The sequence below is a fragment of the Pinus tabuliformis genome, chromosome 5_2, assembly GCF_031772625.1.
Source record: "Pinus tabuliformis cultivar Carrire ecotype Pingquan chromosome 5_2, CPIR1, whole genome shotgun sequence".
NCBI lineage: Eukaryota > Viridiplantae > Streptophyta > Pinopsida > Pinales > Pinaceae > Pinus > Pinus tabuliformis.
This window is the reverse complement of record NC_142306.1, coordinates 73,998,786-74,014,910: the sequence shown is the minus strand read 5'-3', so window position 1 is coordinate 74,014,910 and position 16,125 is coordinate 73,998,786. Positions and strand designations below refer to the sequence as shown.

Sequence of the window (16,125 nt, the reverse complement as noted above, 5' to 3'; positions counted from 1 at the left end):
TGGAAGTTTATTTTGAATACCAGATTCCATGGGCGTATAACAACAAAGTTCACTTGTAACAACCCCACTAAATACAACTAATTTTTTTTTAATTACTAAATGAAATGAGTTCGATAACTATCTTTAACACTTCTCTATTTATGTAACTGTAATTTGTCATTATACATTACTTTTCAATCTTTTACAATTGTTGATTTGTACATGATCTACCAAATTGATTAAATACAAGATATTTTCTTTCAATACTATGCTTTATTTCTCATTAGGTTCACCTCTTTCTAATATACACCTTGTTAGGCTTAGTAAAAACTTCTTTTTCCTTTTTAATATATATATATATATATATATATATATATATATATATATATATATATATGTTCTATTTATAACCCTTAGCATGTTGAGTTACCATATTTGTATATGTTCGATGAATTTCTTTGTACTATATAAATTATTGTTGATTATATCTAACCTTTTGTATTCATATTTTAGAACAAAGGGGTTTGGGTATAATAATTTCACACACCATGAGTTCATATATGAGGGTCAAACCTATGTTCATGAGAACCTCTAAGTATTATCAACATGTTTGTGACCATGTCAACTTATAGTCTTTGATTAAATTCTTTATTTAACAAGGGAGGCTGTGAGGCAGCAAGTCCCTGCATTGAGAACCGAACTAGATGCTGATTCTGTCAAACTGAATTGGTCATCCTACAAAACCTAGCCGGTCTTGCCACAGTTGCTTCTAGTTGATAGCTTTGTGACTGGTCCTGGGGATGCTACAGGTGCTTTCATTACGTCAAATGCACCTGCATTGAGTAGGCTCAGTTAATATCCAATGCAAAACCTAGCCAGCCTTGCCACAGTTGCTTCCTGAGCAGATTTAAGTGCCTGCATTGAGTAGGTTCAGCCTAAGAATGCACTTGAAAATGCACCTGCATTAAGTAGGCTCAGTTAACATCCAATGCACAGTTTTGATACCAGAGTTCAAAATACGACTGCCAAGATAAAAAAGAATTTCCCAGACATAGGAAACATGATGACGACTAAGTGTTTGATGCAATATTATGTTTAGTGATGCAATTCAACTACAAGTCACAGAATCATAATATGTCTACTGAGCTGCTCAGACTGCTTATGTCAGTTAACATCGAATGCACAGTGTTGACACTAGAGTTCAAATAACCTAGGCTTGTTATTATGATGTTAAGTGTGGCCAAGGTTCTGCAATCCAAATGCCCAATACTGCATAATCAAACTAATGATCAAGAATATCAGTCCACTGTACCACTGTAGCTAACTAAGTGCTAGGTCTTGGAGTTTTTTTACTGTCATTGCCTTCTTGGACTCTAAAGACTTAATAAAATAGAGTTGTACTTTTCTCAGTCAAGTGGGACTATATTCTATCATACTGAATTGGGAACACTTTTGCAGAGAAAGTGAAGGTGCCACTCCTGCATGCTAGCTTTTTTGATACCAGACTTCAAAATACCACTGCCAAGCAGAGAACGCCTTTATGGTTATCCCTAGTCGATTGAAGGTTGACTGAACAGGATAATGTTTAAACAATTTTCTCAGGCATATAAATTTTCTTTGTATTTCCTCAACGAGGAAGTATTGTCTCCAGGTGTTCTTATCGTTTGAGGATCCAAGGAGATTCCTATAAATCGTATTATGAAGTCATAGTTAGAATATGATCATATATAAATCAGATATTGAAACAGAGCATGTCATTTGAAACAGAGAGTTATTGTTTGTAATCATGTGAAGATTTAGAGTTGCAGAACAAATTAATTGTGAAACAGAGAATGTGCTTGACTTTGTAGACTTTGTAAAATTGGTAATACCATTGTCACTTATAACAGGATATAGAACAGGAAGTGATTATGTGTACCTTTGGGACTGCGAAGGTCTACTGAGCTGAGCTGTCAGTTAACATCCAATGCACAGTTTTGATACCAGAGTTCAATATTATGTTTAGTGATGCAATGCAACTACAAGTCACAGAATCATAATAGCAAGTTGAACAATGAAAATGGATATAGAACAGGAAGTGATTGTGTGTACCTTTGGGACTACAACTGTCTACTGAGCTGCTGAGACTGCTTATGTCAGTTAACATCCAATGCACAGTTTTGATACTAGAGTTCAAAATACCACTGCCATCTTTTCTTAGTCAAGTGGGACTATATATTTTACTGAGCGAAGGGCGGGCAAGATAGTGATGTGAGAGCCGCTGGGACTGGTTCTGAAATTGGCATACAACCATCAGCAAGTTGATTGCACCCTGACAGAAATTTGAATTAATTTCTGGTCTTTCACTGCATCCTCTTTAATACAATACAGCCACACTAGCACTTTCTGTAAAATTCATTTCATAACAAGGAATATAATTTCCCAATCAAATAATGATGACCAGTTAAAGGGGAAACACCAGTATAACAAAGCCAGTAGTAAAGGATTTTTTGTGATTTGTCAATAAAAGAAAAGCACTACAGGAATGCCAGAAATCATGTACAAACCTCACGAATTTCTAATGTAGGCATGTGCGGAAGGAAATCATTCCCCACAAAAACTTCATGTCACACTCCAAGTACTCTCGCAAGGTCCAGATGTTGAGAAACTGCTCAATTATTAGCATAATGGCATATGGGAGTAGACTTACTGTAATGAAATCCCTATCCCTTCACAATTAGCTGTCAAATGACCAACCTGACCACAAAGGTAGCATTTTTCTTGCTGACCAAGGAAAGTGATGACCTGTATCATCACCACAGGTATATATTCAGAGGCAGAGCTATCTCTTACATAGTAATCCCAGAATATCTGGAAACAAAATATAAGTGTTTATGTTGCAAAGAAGTCAACAACCTCTCTTAAAATTGAGAAGTGGATTTCATGAGTTGCCAATGCCAACATAATTAAATCTGCATCCTGGAGTTGCAAAAGCAGCTTTTAAAATCATACAAATTATACACAAAAGTAAATGTATGTTATCAAATAAAATCATGATTAGCTAAATGAAGAGATACCATAAGTCTTAGTAAAATATCAATCAATTAACCTAAGATACCACATGTCAGGTTCAAGCAACGCCATTCTTTTTAGAAATCAGAGCACTTACTAATCCATACAAGCAGTGACGCGTATTTGGATTGAAACCTGGGAGGTTTCTTTGGAGACGTATATAGGACATGACTTTGTGTTCTCCCTCACCAAGAACATTTGCATCAGACACTATAACCTTCAAGATTGAATTAAAAAAAGCAGTTCAGCACACATCAGAGATGAAATGTAGAAACGAATCGCAATTATATGAATTAGTCCCAGTCCCTGCAAGGAATTTACAATTTATCGCTCATATATATGTTCATGCTGCTTGCTCTATTGCTCTTTGGGAGCTCTGTGTTTGTAAAACACAGAGCTTACGCATTTGCCTCCAGTAAGGGCCATATGGAGCAGAGCCGACGTCCGAATAATTATACAACAAGTAATTACCTGCAATTGATGGAGGTCTGCTGGCAAAAAGCAGATCACGAGTCTTCATAAACTCCCTTGCCATATCATGAGAAGAGATGACTAAGACGAGCTTGGAGCCGAAGTAGAGAGAATGAGGGGCCCGAATTTCACGAATTTCTTGCGTTCTTTGTTAGCTTTACGATTTGCCCCTTTGTGTTTTCAACTTAAAATTGTTTGGCTTTATCTATCCCTGCTGGTACTTTCTGCAAGCCCAAAACTTCAACAGATGTTGCAGCATCGCCTGAATTGGCACAATAGGCTTGTGGATGACCTTTTCCAGTTGTGGTTGTAACGGTTGGTTTTTTAGTGAAATTTATATGCTTCTAAATTGGTTCTAAGGATACACGAGACAGAGAAACAAGCAGTGGCTTGCGAATGAAGAGAAAGATCCCCATGTGTACAACCGAGGCAACACAAAACCATATAATGATCAGTCGCTGAAGCTTGTTGCTGAATATTGTGTTAGTGGTATATGCTTCTGAGCTGAGATTTGTCAGCTTGTGAAGGATTTCGTGGCACTGAACTCTGTAGTTACCCCGTTGACATCTCCAATCAAAGAGAATGATGTGATTAATGCTGAATCTGATCATTCTGCCAATGGTAGTCTAAGCCCCACTGCAAATTTACCATTGTTGAGAGATGTTCCTTGGTTTGAAAGACAGGATCTTGATTAAAAAATTCAATCTTTGCTGTCTCAAATATGATTTCTCAAACCTTAAAGAAAATATTGCAGAGAAAGAGTTCAAGCGGCAAACCTTACTGGAGCTTGTTGACTATGTTCAGTATGGAGCAAGCACACTCACAGAAAGAGTTCAGGGGGAGATTGCCAAATGTTTGCTTCAAATATTTTTCATTCCTTGCCTCCAGCTTGCCACGAAAGTACAGGATTGGACAAATTTGACTGGGAAGAAGAAGATCCCTATATGGATCCTGCATGGCCACATTTGCAGATAGTGTATGAACTCTTGCTGCGAGACATAATTTCTACAGATAAATATCCCAGATTAGCCAAGAGGTATATAGACCGCTTCTTTGTACAGTGATTGCTCAACCTATTTGATTCTGAAGACCCTAGAGAGAGAGAGTATGCAAAAACTATATTGCATCGCATTTATGGAAAATATATGATGCATCGACCATTTATACGGAAAGCAATTAACAACATATTCTATCGATTTATTTATGAAACTGAGAGACACAATGGCATTAGTGAGCTGTTGGAAATTCTGGGTAGCATAATAAATGGTTTTGCATTACCTCTAAAAGAGGAACATAAACTCTTTTTAAGCAGAGCTCTTTTGCGTCTGCATAGCCTAAATGCTTTTCTTTCTATCATCAACAACTATCACACTGTATCACTCAGTTTGTGGAAAATGATTTCACGTTAGTGAATACTGTTATTAGGGGTCTACTAAGGTATTGGCTAGTCACAAACAGCCAAAAGGAAGTTTTGTTCCTGGGACAACTGGAGGAAGTTCTAGAAATAACGCAATCTTCTGAATTCCAGTGTTTCATGGTACCTCTATTTCGGCAGATAGGCCGCTGCCTCAATTGCTCACATTTCCAGGTTTATAATTGAATTTATGTAGGTTGTTTTATTTTTACATATGTAAGTGTTATTGCTTGGTATTATGTAACTTATGATTGATATTGTGGGTTGATAAGAAACAGTGGTAAATTGAGATTTCTCATTTTTTAATTGATATTGTGGGTTGATAAGAAATAGTGACAAATTGAGATTTCTCATTTTTAAATGGTTCTTAATGTTATGTCGCCGCTCTCTTTACACTTGACAAAGCCGATTGCAAATATATAAATATAATTTCGATTCCTCCGATTGCAAATGTATAAATAAATTGTTATTTCTAGATTATAATGACACTTAACATTATTAATGACCAGTTAAAAAAAGTAATGGTAAGACTTAATTATTTTAGGTGTGAACAACAATGAAGTATTATAATTTAGTGGCCAACCCACAAAACCATATTGCACGCCAGTTCTTGAATCCAGCCACCGAACTATATTGCACAACACTTCTTGAATCCAGTCACATCACGCAAGGCCAAAGACGCCACATCACAAATGAAGGTCCTGCCACATCACGCAAGGCAAAAGACGCCACGTCACAAGGGAAGGTCCCACCGTCCTTTGCTAGTGTCAAAGCAATAAGGAAGTATGTGGAGAAGCATAGCGACACCCACATGATTGTTTTGTCATGATAAACACAACCATGTATGGCTCATGCTGAACGACAACCTGCATGCATACCAAATGCCTTATTAAACATGCCTTATTACGTCCACCAACTCTTTGAATCTCATGTGGTAATGGAATTCTAGTTTTATAAATTCGTCCATTCCGGTTTTGATGTCTTCTTTTTGCTTATTGAGCGCTCTTAATTGCCCCAAGAATGATCATTGTTGGTTGAATTTAAGGTCAGTCTTTTCTTTGTGTGGGCTTTTGGATACTGTCAGTTGTAATGATACTAACCCCCCCTAAAATCACAACTTTGACGTCAGAATCAAGCTACCCATATTGAATCCCAGGTGGGTGTGGTCCTTTCAGTCGCGAAAGAGAAGTATTGTGAAGTACCATGGCTTAGAAGCTGCTAATATTTCATATTTCACGGTAAGTTTAGTTTATATTGGTTCAGGTTGGAAGCTGGTGTCAAAAAATAGAATGTGGGCTGAGGTTAAACTACAACTACTATCTTAATGTACTAAAATTTCATTGTTATTTGACTTGGGGGAGTTTATCTTCAAATGTGTAACATTATGACTTGCTCCCTGGAAGCCAAGATGTTAACTAATGGCACTGGCTTACTCTCTGCTTCTGTAAGTAAGAACATGAATATGAACCATAATGGTGGTGGTTCCACAAAGTTAGTTGTCAAGCTGTCAAGTGGTGGTCGAGATTTGCAAAGAAGCAAACTTCGTCAACCTACCCACATACTGGACAAACATGGCACACAAAGGCATTAGCTCTATGGGCTTTGGTTGCATTCATAGTATCTCTGTATATCTATCGTTCCATGAATACTGATATCATTGAAAGGAGAAACGAGGTGCTGGTTAGTATGTCCGATGAGCGTGCCAGGATGTTGCAGGATCAATTTGTTGTTAGTATGAATCATGTTCATGCCTTGGCAATACTGGTTTCTACTTTTCACCATAGGAAAAAGCCCTCTGCAATTGATCAGGTCGGTTATCAGTTCCCTTTTTTTCCTTTTTTATGCCACCTTTTGAGTTCATAATTATAGAGAAATTTTCAAATGGTTCAGAAAAGAGAAAATAATATGATAAATTCAAGCCCTAGAGACCTGTGTTCTTCATGTCTACTATAACGGCATAGGTGGTCTCTGCGAGAGGTGATTCTATCTTTCAGAAATGCCAACACTCGGCGGCTTGATTTTCCATTTGTTCATGGAAGGCGTTTCTCCGTGCAGACCTGAGAATGGTCTTATCCACTACAATCAAAGTACATACAACACAACATCAGCATGCAGTGCATGCCCTAATCATCATAACGAGAGAGGTCAGCCCAATTAACCAGATGAATGAGAGTGGCAACGAAAATGGAAAAAGATGTAGCATTTTTCCGAGACCAAGCAAAATATTGTAAGCAAAGAATTCAATAATTAAGATTTATTGATCAAAGCATGGATGAATGAATAACTATTCAAGCATTTTAGTAAAGTAGTTTAAGATTATAATAGTAGATTAATGCAATCTGCAAAATTGTCATGTAAAAACATTGATAGAAACTAACGAAAATTAAGCAACTGCAACATGGGAATATCCATTATTCAACATAATCATTGACTTACTTGTAGAGATGATGAGCATCTGTGCAGCATGTTTGAGATTAGCTCTCGCCCAAAGAATCACCCTTGCTCCAATTCCTGTCCTCCATAGAGCATATGCAAGAAGAAGATGCAAGAAACGAAGTCTGGGACTGACATTCAGCTCTCTAGGAAGCTGAGAAGTTGAAGCTGGGATTGACATGCAGCTCTCTGGGAAGCAGATGTTGGGAAGCAAAGGCAAGAAATTTCATGAAATGGCCTCTTTCTGTACTGTAAAAAGTAAAGAAATCCATTTATGTGCCCCGCCCGGTATCCCAGCCTGGGCTGACGCTGATGAACTCAGTAGTCTGTCTGCCAGACCCTGCAGTCACTCTTCCTTGCCGCCCGGGCTGTGAACTCGTGAAGGTGAAGACTCTGGTGCTGCAGACTCTCGTATGCTGTTGGTGTTCACAGTTAAGTAAGTGGCTGACTTCTTATCCGAATAGAAGAAATTGGGGGCTTGTTCTTCGCCCTTTCCTTATCGCTTCTTGTAGTTCACCATGTCTTAATATGAATGAATGGCGCTCTCATCCGTAGTGTAGTCTTCTGCATATAAATTCACTGGCTCACTTCAATTTCATTTCATTAAGTAGTAGTCCTTTATGTGACAGCGCAAGATACCTATTCGATCCCGGGTTAGCGATTAAGACAGGTATTCACTTTTCTGAGCCATCTATGCAACTGTCGTCCTAGATCTTGGATTTGAAAGAGAAGCTGCTTGCGTCTCAGAGCTCTCAGCGGGCTATTCCAAACTAGCCTGCCTCATAATATGCCTGACATTTCACGTCCCACATACTGGTTTCTTGGCCGAATCATCCATAGTGTATCAACTGCTATCTCCTCGAGCTCTCCTCTGACCGACATGAAAGACCATCCAATTTCCAATTGAGGAAAGGCTTTGCCAACCCAATCAGTTCAGTTAGGAAACAAGGGAGGGAGGCCAGCAGAACACCTGCACGACCATGCATGGACACCTACACCACCTGCATGCACAACACCTGCCAATATGTTCAGACCTGCTAATATACTAGCCAACCTGCAAACAAACGCGAACTAATGTTAACATACCTTAACATTAATATGAACTCTTTGATCGCCACAGATAATAAATAGGGCAAAGCAAAATAAACCTATGGTCCAGCCTCTTCCGCATCGGGAAGAGGCCAAATAAGATGGCAAACATGGTCACTTTTCAAAACTTTGGTTATCCCGACAATGGCAAACACCGTCGCATTTGAAAATTTTGGTCACCCGACAATAATCCGCGTAAATTAATAACATAGCGCTTCGAATTAGTGCTATAGCATCGCATATGGATTACTATAGTCCCTGACCATTGCCAGATGGCAAGGACTAAAAATATATTTATGCTTACCCTATGTTAAGTTCCTTGCCTTATGATATAATTAAACAATGATTCAATGTTACACTACTCGCACTTTAACCATGATCTCATAACTATTGTTTACCCTTATTGGTGGCACAATACATATTTGAATTGTAATATGGTTATTTTTATATATTTCTATGTTTAAGCTTCTGATTTCCATGTGGCATATTACAATGATGTGATTTTAGATTATTCTAAGGTGGTGGTACGTATTTCCGTGTGCTCATGTCCCCCTATGGTGTTGACACGTAGGTTTTATCAAACATTAACAGAGTAGCCTAACGAGGCGGAGGAATTGCCCAGATTGGGCATTAGTCTAACGAGGCGAAGGAATTGCCCGTAGTCTAAAGAGTAGAGGAATTGCCCAGATTCTCTGCCTACCAGAAAATTTTCCGACTTGGATTTCGGCCACCAGCTATTCTTATTTTGTTCTCCAGCACCGCCCGCCTCCAACATTTATGCAGCATGTCGCCATGGTTCTGATGACGATGGCATAGCCATCCGATGCAAGTACTAGTTCCCGCCGCACCCATTTCAAATTTTGGTTTCAAATCTTTGTTTTACCGCCCCTCGCAACTCTAATGTTCGTGGAAAATGAAACAGGGGATCAAGTTGAAAGTTGATCAATGCCCATGCTCGTGACCTAACATGGAAAGCTGAGCATCCCCTTACACTGCACTTCTTAAATATTTGACTGTCAGCACGCGCCTGCGGAAGCCAAACATGGCAAAAGCCCCGCTGCCTCTGAAGCTAGCAAAAGCCCCAAGGCCTCATTTTCCCCTGCCACTGCCAAGGTCTGCGGTGGGTTATTGGTCTTCTTGGTTGGATACGTCGGAGGTTTTATGCTATAGGCAACCCAGCGCCGTCGTTTGTCGGGAGGAGTCGAATTAATGGAGGGAGATCTGTGTTGTACATCATTATTTGATTTGAGCGGAATAATTGTTGCTTATGTTCCTGTTCTTAGGTTAGTTCTGGACTGTTCGTCTTTATGAATTATTATTTCATGAAATAGCTCGATACTGTTCGTGAGTTGTTTTGGAGCGTCTACATCTAGAGATCTTCGGGTCTGGGGCATATGGAGTGCTTTTCAAATGAATTTTTATTCATTTTAATAAAATTAGTTGCCAATTAAATGATTTATTCATTTTCTCTTCTGTCACCATCCTTGAAGGAGACGGATCAGGCATCAGCACCATCAAATAGGTTGACTTCACTCCAGACACTGCTATTCTCATTAACCTCATTATCTTTTCTTATTCATCTAAGGAATTTTAGCAGCGCACTGGTTCTGCATTAATAGTTGAATAGGCAGAGCAAACTTTCTAAAGGAGATTATGGGAAGTTTGATTCGGCAGAGGACAATTGTGATTGTGCCTGCCCATGTTGCGAAAAGCCTTTGAAAATCTTGGAGACACGTAGTTTTTATAATTGTAAATGGAAGTACATGGGTATGGTGCAGCAGATAAGTGCAATTGTAAATGTAAGTACATGGGTATGGTGCAGCAGATAAGTGCAAGAGAATCTAAAGCTCCTAAAAGAAATATCAAGAGAAATGGCAGTGGCCTGGGAAACTCAAGAAATGTTTTTTTTAATGTACGAGAGACCTAACAAATAGGAGGTTCCTCGAGTTCAAGGTCAAGAAAATTCCAAAGAACGAGCTCATTGATCGCTAAATTGATTTGGTTTCTTTGAACCAACTCAATGTTGCTTCTGATTACTGCTCTTTTAGTAGTTATGTACATGAAAATGACTTAAAATTGTATAGGACGTGCAGGAATGTTTAATGTTTTGTTGATTTTTAGAGCGATACAAGCATTTGGAGGAAATGCCATCGGTTCTGGATGATACAAGAAGTTAAAACTCCATGTTTGATAGGAAGTCTTCTACTTATTAAATCTGAGAATTTCGGATAGCCTTGTCTGCTTGGACAGATTTTTATTGTTTCTGGTAATAGTTTTGTTAATATAATCTTGTTGTATTTTATAAGATTAAGGGGTATGAATGAATAAAATATTAGTGGTTTATTTGTTTCAAATAAACCGCATTTGGTTTACATGGACTATTTTTTGTCTTTCCCTTTAGAAATATTTTTTTACTTTTCTCCGGAATTAGTAGTTTTTTATTCCATTTAAATTTGAAGTTAATCTTTGTGATGAAGTTTTCTCTTTTTCAGATATGATAATAGTTTTTAATATTTTTCCATTATAATGCAATGTTTGGAATTGATGTAGAATATGGGGAAGTTATAGTTATAGGATAGTATCCAAAATAAGCCATTTATAAAGATGTTCAAATATGAAAACAAAAATAAAACACTATCCAAAATAAAATAGAAAAAAATACTTATAAATATAACATATAACATTATACCTAATTAATATTGATGATTTATTGATTTTGTTATATTAATGTATAAATTTTAAATGGATTTGATATTGAGGAATATATGTTGTTTTTTAAAAGATGATAAGTTTGAATTTATTGACTTATCTTTTTAAATGTTAACGTCCAAATAATTACATTATATCTATATCTATATATATATATATATATGATTTGAGTATATTTTAATTGGTTATATCATCTTGCATTATAATTATTTTTCAATTTTTAGAACTGAAATACCAATTTGAAGTAAAAAACATTGTTATTTATATACACATACTTTTATAATATTTATTTAATATAAGTTGAACCAGTAACTCTAATCAATGTGTTATTCAATTAAATTTGGTTTTTAAAATATTTCATTTTTAGACATTAAAAAAATTAATAAATATATAATATTCTTTTCAAATTTTTATTATTGTTTTTTATATATAAAATATAGATTAGAAAGTGATAATGTATAATATTAAATATTTATGGTATAAAATTGTTTTATTTTCAAAATGTAATGTAAATAATATAAATTCAACATAGATATAGGTTAGAAAATTAGATGATGTATAATATTAAAACACTTATTTTATTAGGGAATTTTATGATAAAAATGTAATCTTCTAAATACAAATTCTAGTATGAGATAAAAATAAATAAAGTTTGCTAAACTATGGTAAAATTACATTATAGTTCTAAACATTTCCCATGTTTGTTTCAAGAAAGATTTTGGGTGCATTTTTCACTTGGGGAATATATGCTTAAATTTGGCAATATGTTTAGTATAGATGATAATAAACCTAAGGAGTTGGCTTGGTGGTGGAGGCAATTATGGAAACTATGTTGCCCATCTAAAGCATGCTTATTTCAATGGTGCATTTTGGAAAATAAAATTTTCATTGTGACAATTTAAAAAAGAAGATGCTTGGTTGGGCCTAGTCGGTGTGTTTTTTGTAAAAACGGTGAGGATATGGTGGAACATATTTTTCTTTTTGGCCCCTTTTCTTTGAGTGTGAAACTCAGTAAGAAATTATCTAGGTATTCACACAAATTGGTAAGGAGTGGAACCAAGTTGATTATAATGTTTCGAAATGGCTAACTATCCAATTGTTAGTTCATTTTAGTCATGGTCTATTGTGCCATGTAAATATTTTGGTGTTGTTCATGTCTAAATGGTTTACACCCTCGACATTGTTGTTGTGACTATGCAGATATAGTTGGTCATGATCCAATTTTATTTTTGTAGCATAAAAAATTGAAGATTCTAAAAATTCAAGCAATTTCTTTAAATAGAGGAAAAATATAATTGCAGAGCAAATAAAATCACTTATAACAACACAATATATCCAGTAAATGCTCCAAAGGAATAACATTCTATTACTATTGTTTCTTTCTAGTGTTTCTACATGATTTATTCTCCTTACATTTAGCCATTAAAAGAAGTTTGGTGGATAAAAATTGATGATTGGTTTTCATACCAAATTTTATGTAAATTATAAGTAAATAAATAATACGAAAAATAATTGTTATTTTTTACTAAGTTGTCATGTATCAATTATCAACATACTCCCCTTTGATGTTGAGAAAACTCATTTGCAATAACCCTAGTAAATATATTTGCAAGTTCTTGAGTTTTGATGTATTTAAAATCAACATATTTGTTTTAAACTAGGGCTCTAATATAATGATATTTCAAATCAAAATGCATTTTTCTACTATGATGGATTGGATTCTTTTCCACTTTGATTGCACTCATGTTATCACAAAAAATCATTGCTGGTTGAATTTGTTTTTCTCCAATTTCTTCTAAAACTTTTATGACCCACAATGCTTGTGTACCTCCGAGAGTGACAACAATATATTATGATTCTATGGATGAAAGAGAAACTACAATTTTCTTTTGTAACACCTTCACCCCCACATTTACCCACTTTTACAAACCCTCTGGGTAAATGTGAAGCAGAGTGCCACTATGACATGACTCAGCCTCCTTGTTCCAGTTAAGGAAGTGGGGCCTACAACTGAGACTTATTGACCACAAATTGACATCCTATAGGGACTCAAAATCACCTAAGAGCTAAAGGCACGCACCAGGTGGTCAATCCCTTAGTTGGAACTTTGTTTCACTGACCTAGACGCCCAATTGCATCCTTGACAATGCTTTCATGTGGTTATGAGGCTATAACCGCGCTCACATGTTTACCTCCATGTGGTTATGACCTAAATTACTCAGTTCAGTGCTTACAGTGTTAAGATCTTAGCCACTTTTCTAGGCTAGCCTCTAGACCACTACCCAAAACTTCTTGTAACTTTCTAGAATCATATTTCTCATGAAGATAAAGCTAAAAATTCAAACTTGAATCAGAAACTTGACCTAGACTAACCATAACATACTAGACATTTCTTCAAACACATGGTAAACATGTAAGCTAAAGGTCATGAATGCATATATGATTGTAATTTATGTACTTTAGCTGAGAATCACCGCGAAGGTCTAATGCCCTCTCAAGTAGTTGCAACAACACTTGTTATCCCATGCATTCATAAACTTATCAAACATGACAATAGCCATAAATAGAACATATCTTAACCATGCTTACAACCAGGTTATCAACCTTGACAGAACAACCATTAAAGCCACATAATAAAAAGTACAAATTCTCATGAATCAAAATAGGAAAATAACTCTTATTAACATATGAAAAATCCAACCAAGTTAGGGACTTCCACATACCACCTAACCATATATTGAGCTAAACCAAAAAAGAAATTCAGCCAATCACCCTCATTCCATATTCCAAGCATGAATGTGGGATCTCATGGGATAAACCAAGACATAAACAACCAAGGGAATCCATAGGTTGAACCACCTCCACCCTCAACCTATCGTGATCTTGCAAAAACTAGTAAAGAGATCTCAAAACCAAAACAAGTTTGGATGCTTTATAATTCCTTCACCATACCTTGAGGAATTTTCCTATCTCCACCTACCTGCCAAGGGATTCCTAGAGAAAACCATCTCTACCCCCAACCCTTGGGAATTTTCCTGAGACCACCTCACTCAGTTCTAAAATCTTTCGACAATCCAAAGATCAACCAAGAAATGAATCACATCACACCATGGCTATCCAGGAAATGGTAAGGCAAGGATGAAACCATTGTCAAACCAGGAAAATCCCATGCCAATGACAACAAATCAACCAAATACACAAATTCATGTACCATGCATTCACACCTCATCTTGAAAATCACACATACAAACTGCTACCTGCAAAATCTTTCTGTTGAAGTTGTTGATCCAACCTGCTCCTTGATTTCCTTACCTTCTTTCTCCAATCCAAGTGAATTCCCATGTGCTCGAAGAATACTCCAATATTTCTCTAAATGTGTAAGAGTATAAGAGAGCAAGGATAAAATTGACAAAAGGTTGTGAACTGATCCTAAGAAGCCTTTTTATCATTGAGGCCTCTATTTTATTCATTTTCCTTAAATTTCGTTCTAATTCCCTTCTCATGCAAATCTATGTCTCTTCACCTTCCTTTTCTCTTATTTTCCTTTATTTTCATAAATAAATTCCAATTAATGCCTCTTTGCCTTCGCTAATACCTTTTTCAATTTCCTTAGCCATTAATAAACCAAAAGTGATGCCCACTATAATGATTTTCCCAACATTCAACTTGGAATACATGTCTCGTGACCTTGGTCTTATTTTTCCTTTATTAACCTTTATTACATGAAATTTTAACTTGAGGTTGTTACAAACCCCTCCCCCTTGGGGGAACACTGTCCTCGGTGTTCAATGACAACTTTGACTAGCAAACCGCTGAAAACAAAACATACTGCCTATGGAGCTTTATAGCATAGTTCGATGCAGTATTTACAATGGACAACCATTGCAAACCATGACCAACATGAAAAACATGACAATCATACCACTTATTAGAGATTTATAACACAACCCATCACAATATCTACAACCATACACATATATAAATACATAGAGCAAAATTCATTTGCTTGACCCAACAAATAATGAAAGATACAGAGCTTGCATCCAATCCACCATCTCCCATATTGCTTCATTGGGACTAAAGTGCTTCCACTACACTTTAACTTGCTTGATTTCTCGGTTCTGGATAATGATTTGTTTATGCTGCAATATCCATTTTGGTTATGGCTATAATTCTCCCTTTGGTTCAACCTGCAATATAGACCAATTAATCACATGATCAACATCCTATACATCTTAAGTAATGAAACATGGAAAATATCATGGAATTTCATTGTCAGAGGCAATGTAAGTCTGTAGGCCATTGATCCAATCCTCTCAAGGATCTCAAAAGGCCCGCAATACTTAGGTGCCATCTTGGCACATGGTCCAATCCTCAAGGAGCTCCTCTTGGCTTGATGCGTAAGTAGACATGCTCCCCAACCTGAAACTCCTTAAATACACTGGTAGCCACAATAGTAAAGATCCCTACAACCATTGTAATATCAAAAATCATACAAAGGAGAATTGTTGGAAGTTGCATACTAAACTTAACCCAAATAACAAAAAAAAATATAATAATAAGAATAATCTCATGGCCACTAATTCAAGTGACCAAGTTTAAAGAAACTTGGACATGGATGAGAAGATCATTTTTACATCATTTTATAAGTAAGTGAATTTAAGACCCTTCAACAAAAGGAAGAGAACGAAAATACTAGGCTCTTCCACATAAAGATACAAGTGAAAAAGACCAAGATTGATGCTCTGTTTGACTCTGGATCACAGGAAAATATCATTACAATAGAGTTAATCAATAAATTAAGATTGGAATTTCATGATTAATCCAAGCCCAGATCCATTGGGATGGGTAAATAAGGATGTAAAGATAAATGTAACAAAATAATGCAAAATTAGATCTATTATCAATTTTGATTTTATTGAAAATATAAAACTAAATGTAGTTCTTTTTTATGTATGTGGAGTGGTGTTTAGGAGTCC

At 36.2% G+C, this 16,125-nt stretch overlaps 1 protein-coding gene and 1 pseudogene across 1 annotated transcript; one reads left to right on the top strand and one right to left on the bottom strand.

The window, feature by feature from the left end:
• Positions 1-2,530: 2,530 nt before the first annotated feature.
• On the bottom strand, positions 2,531-3,244 carry LOC149157611 (5'-3' exoribonuclease 4-like). Its single transcript, XM_089435978.1, has 3 exons — positions 3,128-3,244; positions 2,875-2,937; positions 2,531-2,763 (listed from the first exon to the last, which is right to left on the bottom strand). Exons 1-3 carry the CDS (start codon positions 3,197-3,199, stop codon positions 2,665-2,667), a joined length of 234 nt encoding a protein of 77 aa, XP_089292104.1. The 5' UTR covers positions 3,200-3,244; the 3' UTR covers positions 2,531-2,664.
• Positions 3,245-3,613: 369 nt separating this feature from the next.
• Positions 3,614-7,603, top strand: LOC149157610 (serine/threonine protein phosphatase 2A 57 kDa regulatory subunit B' beta isoform pseudogene; annotated as a pseudogene).
• The last annotated feature ends 8,522 nt before the right edge of the window (positions 7,604-16,125 follow it).

Coding starts and splice junctions, on each gene's coding strand:
- LOC149157611 (XM_089435978.1), bottom strand. CDS start 3,199: ATGTCCTATATACGTCTCCAAAGAAACCTCCCAGGTTTCAATCCAAAT. Junction 2,938..3,127: donor GTCACTGCTTGTATGGATTA/GTAAGTGCTCTG, acceptor TTGCAACTCCAG/GATGCAGATTTAATTATGTT. Junction 2,764..2,874: donor ACTTCTCAATTTTAAGAGAG/GTTGTTGACTTC, acceptor GTGATGATACAG/GTCATCACTTTCCTTGGTCA.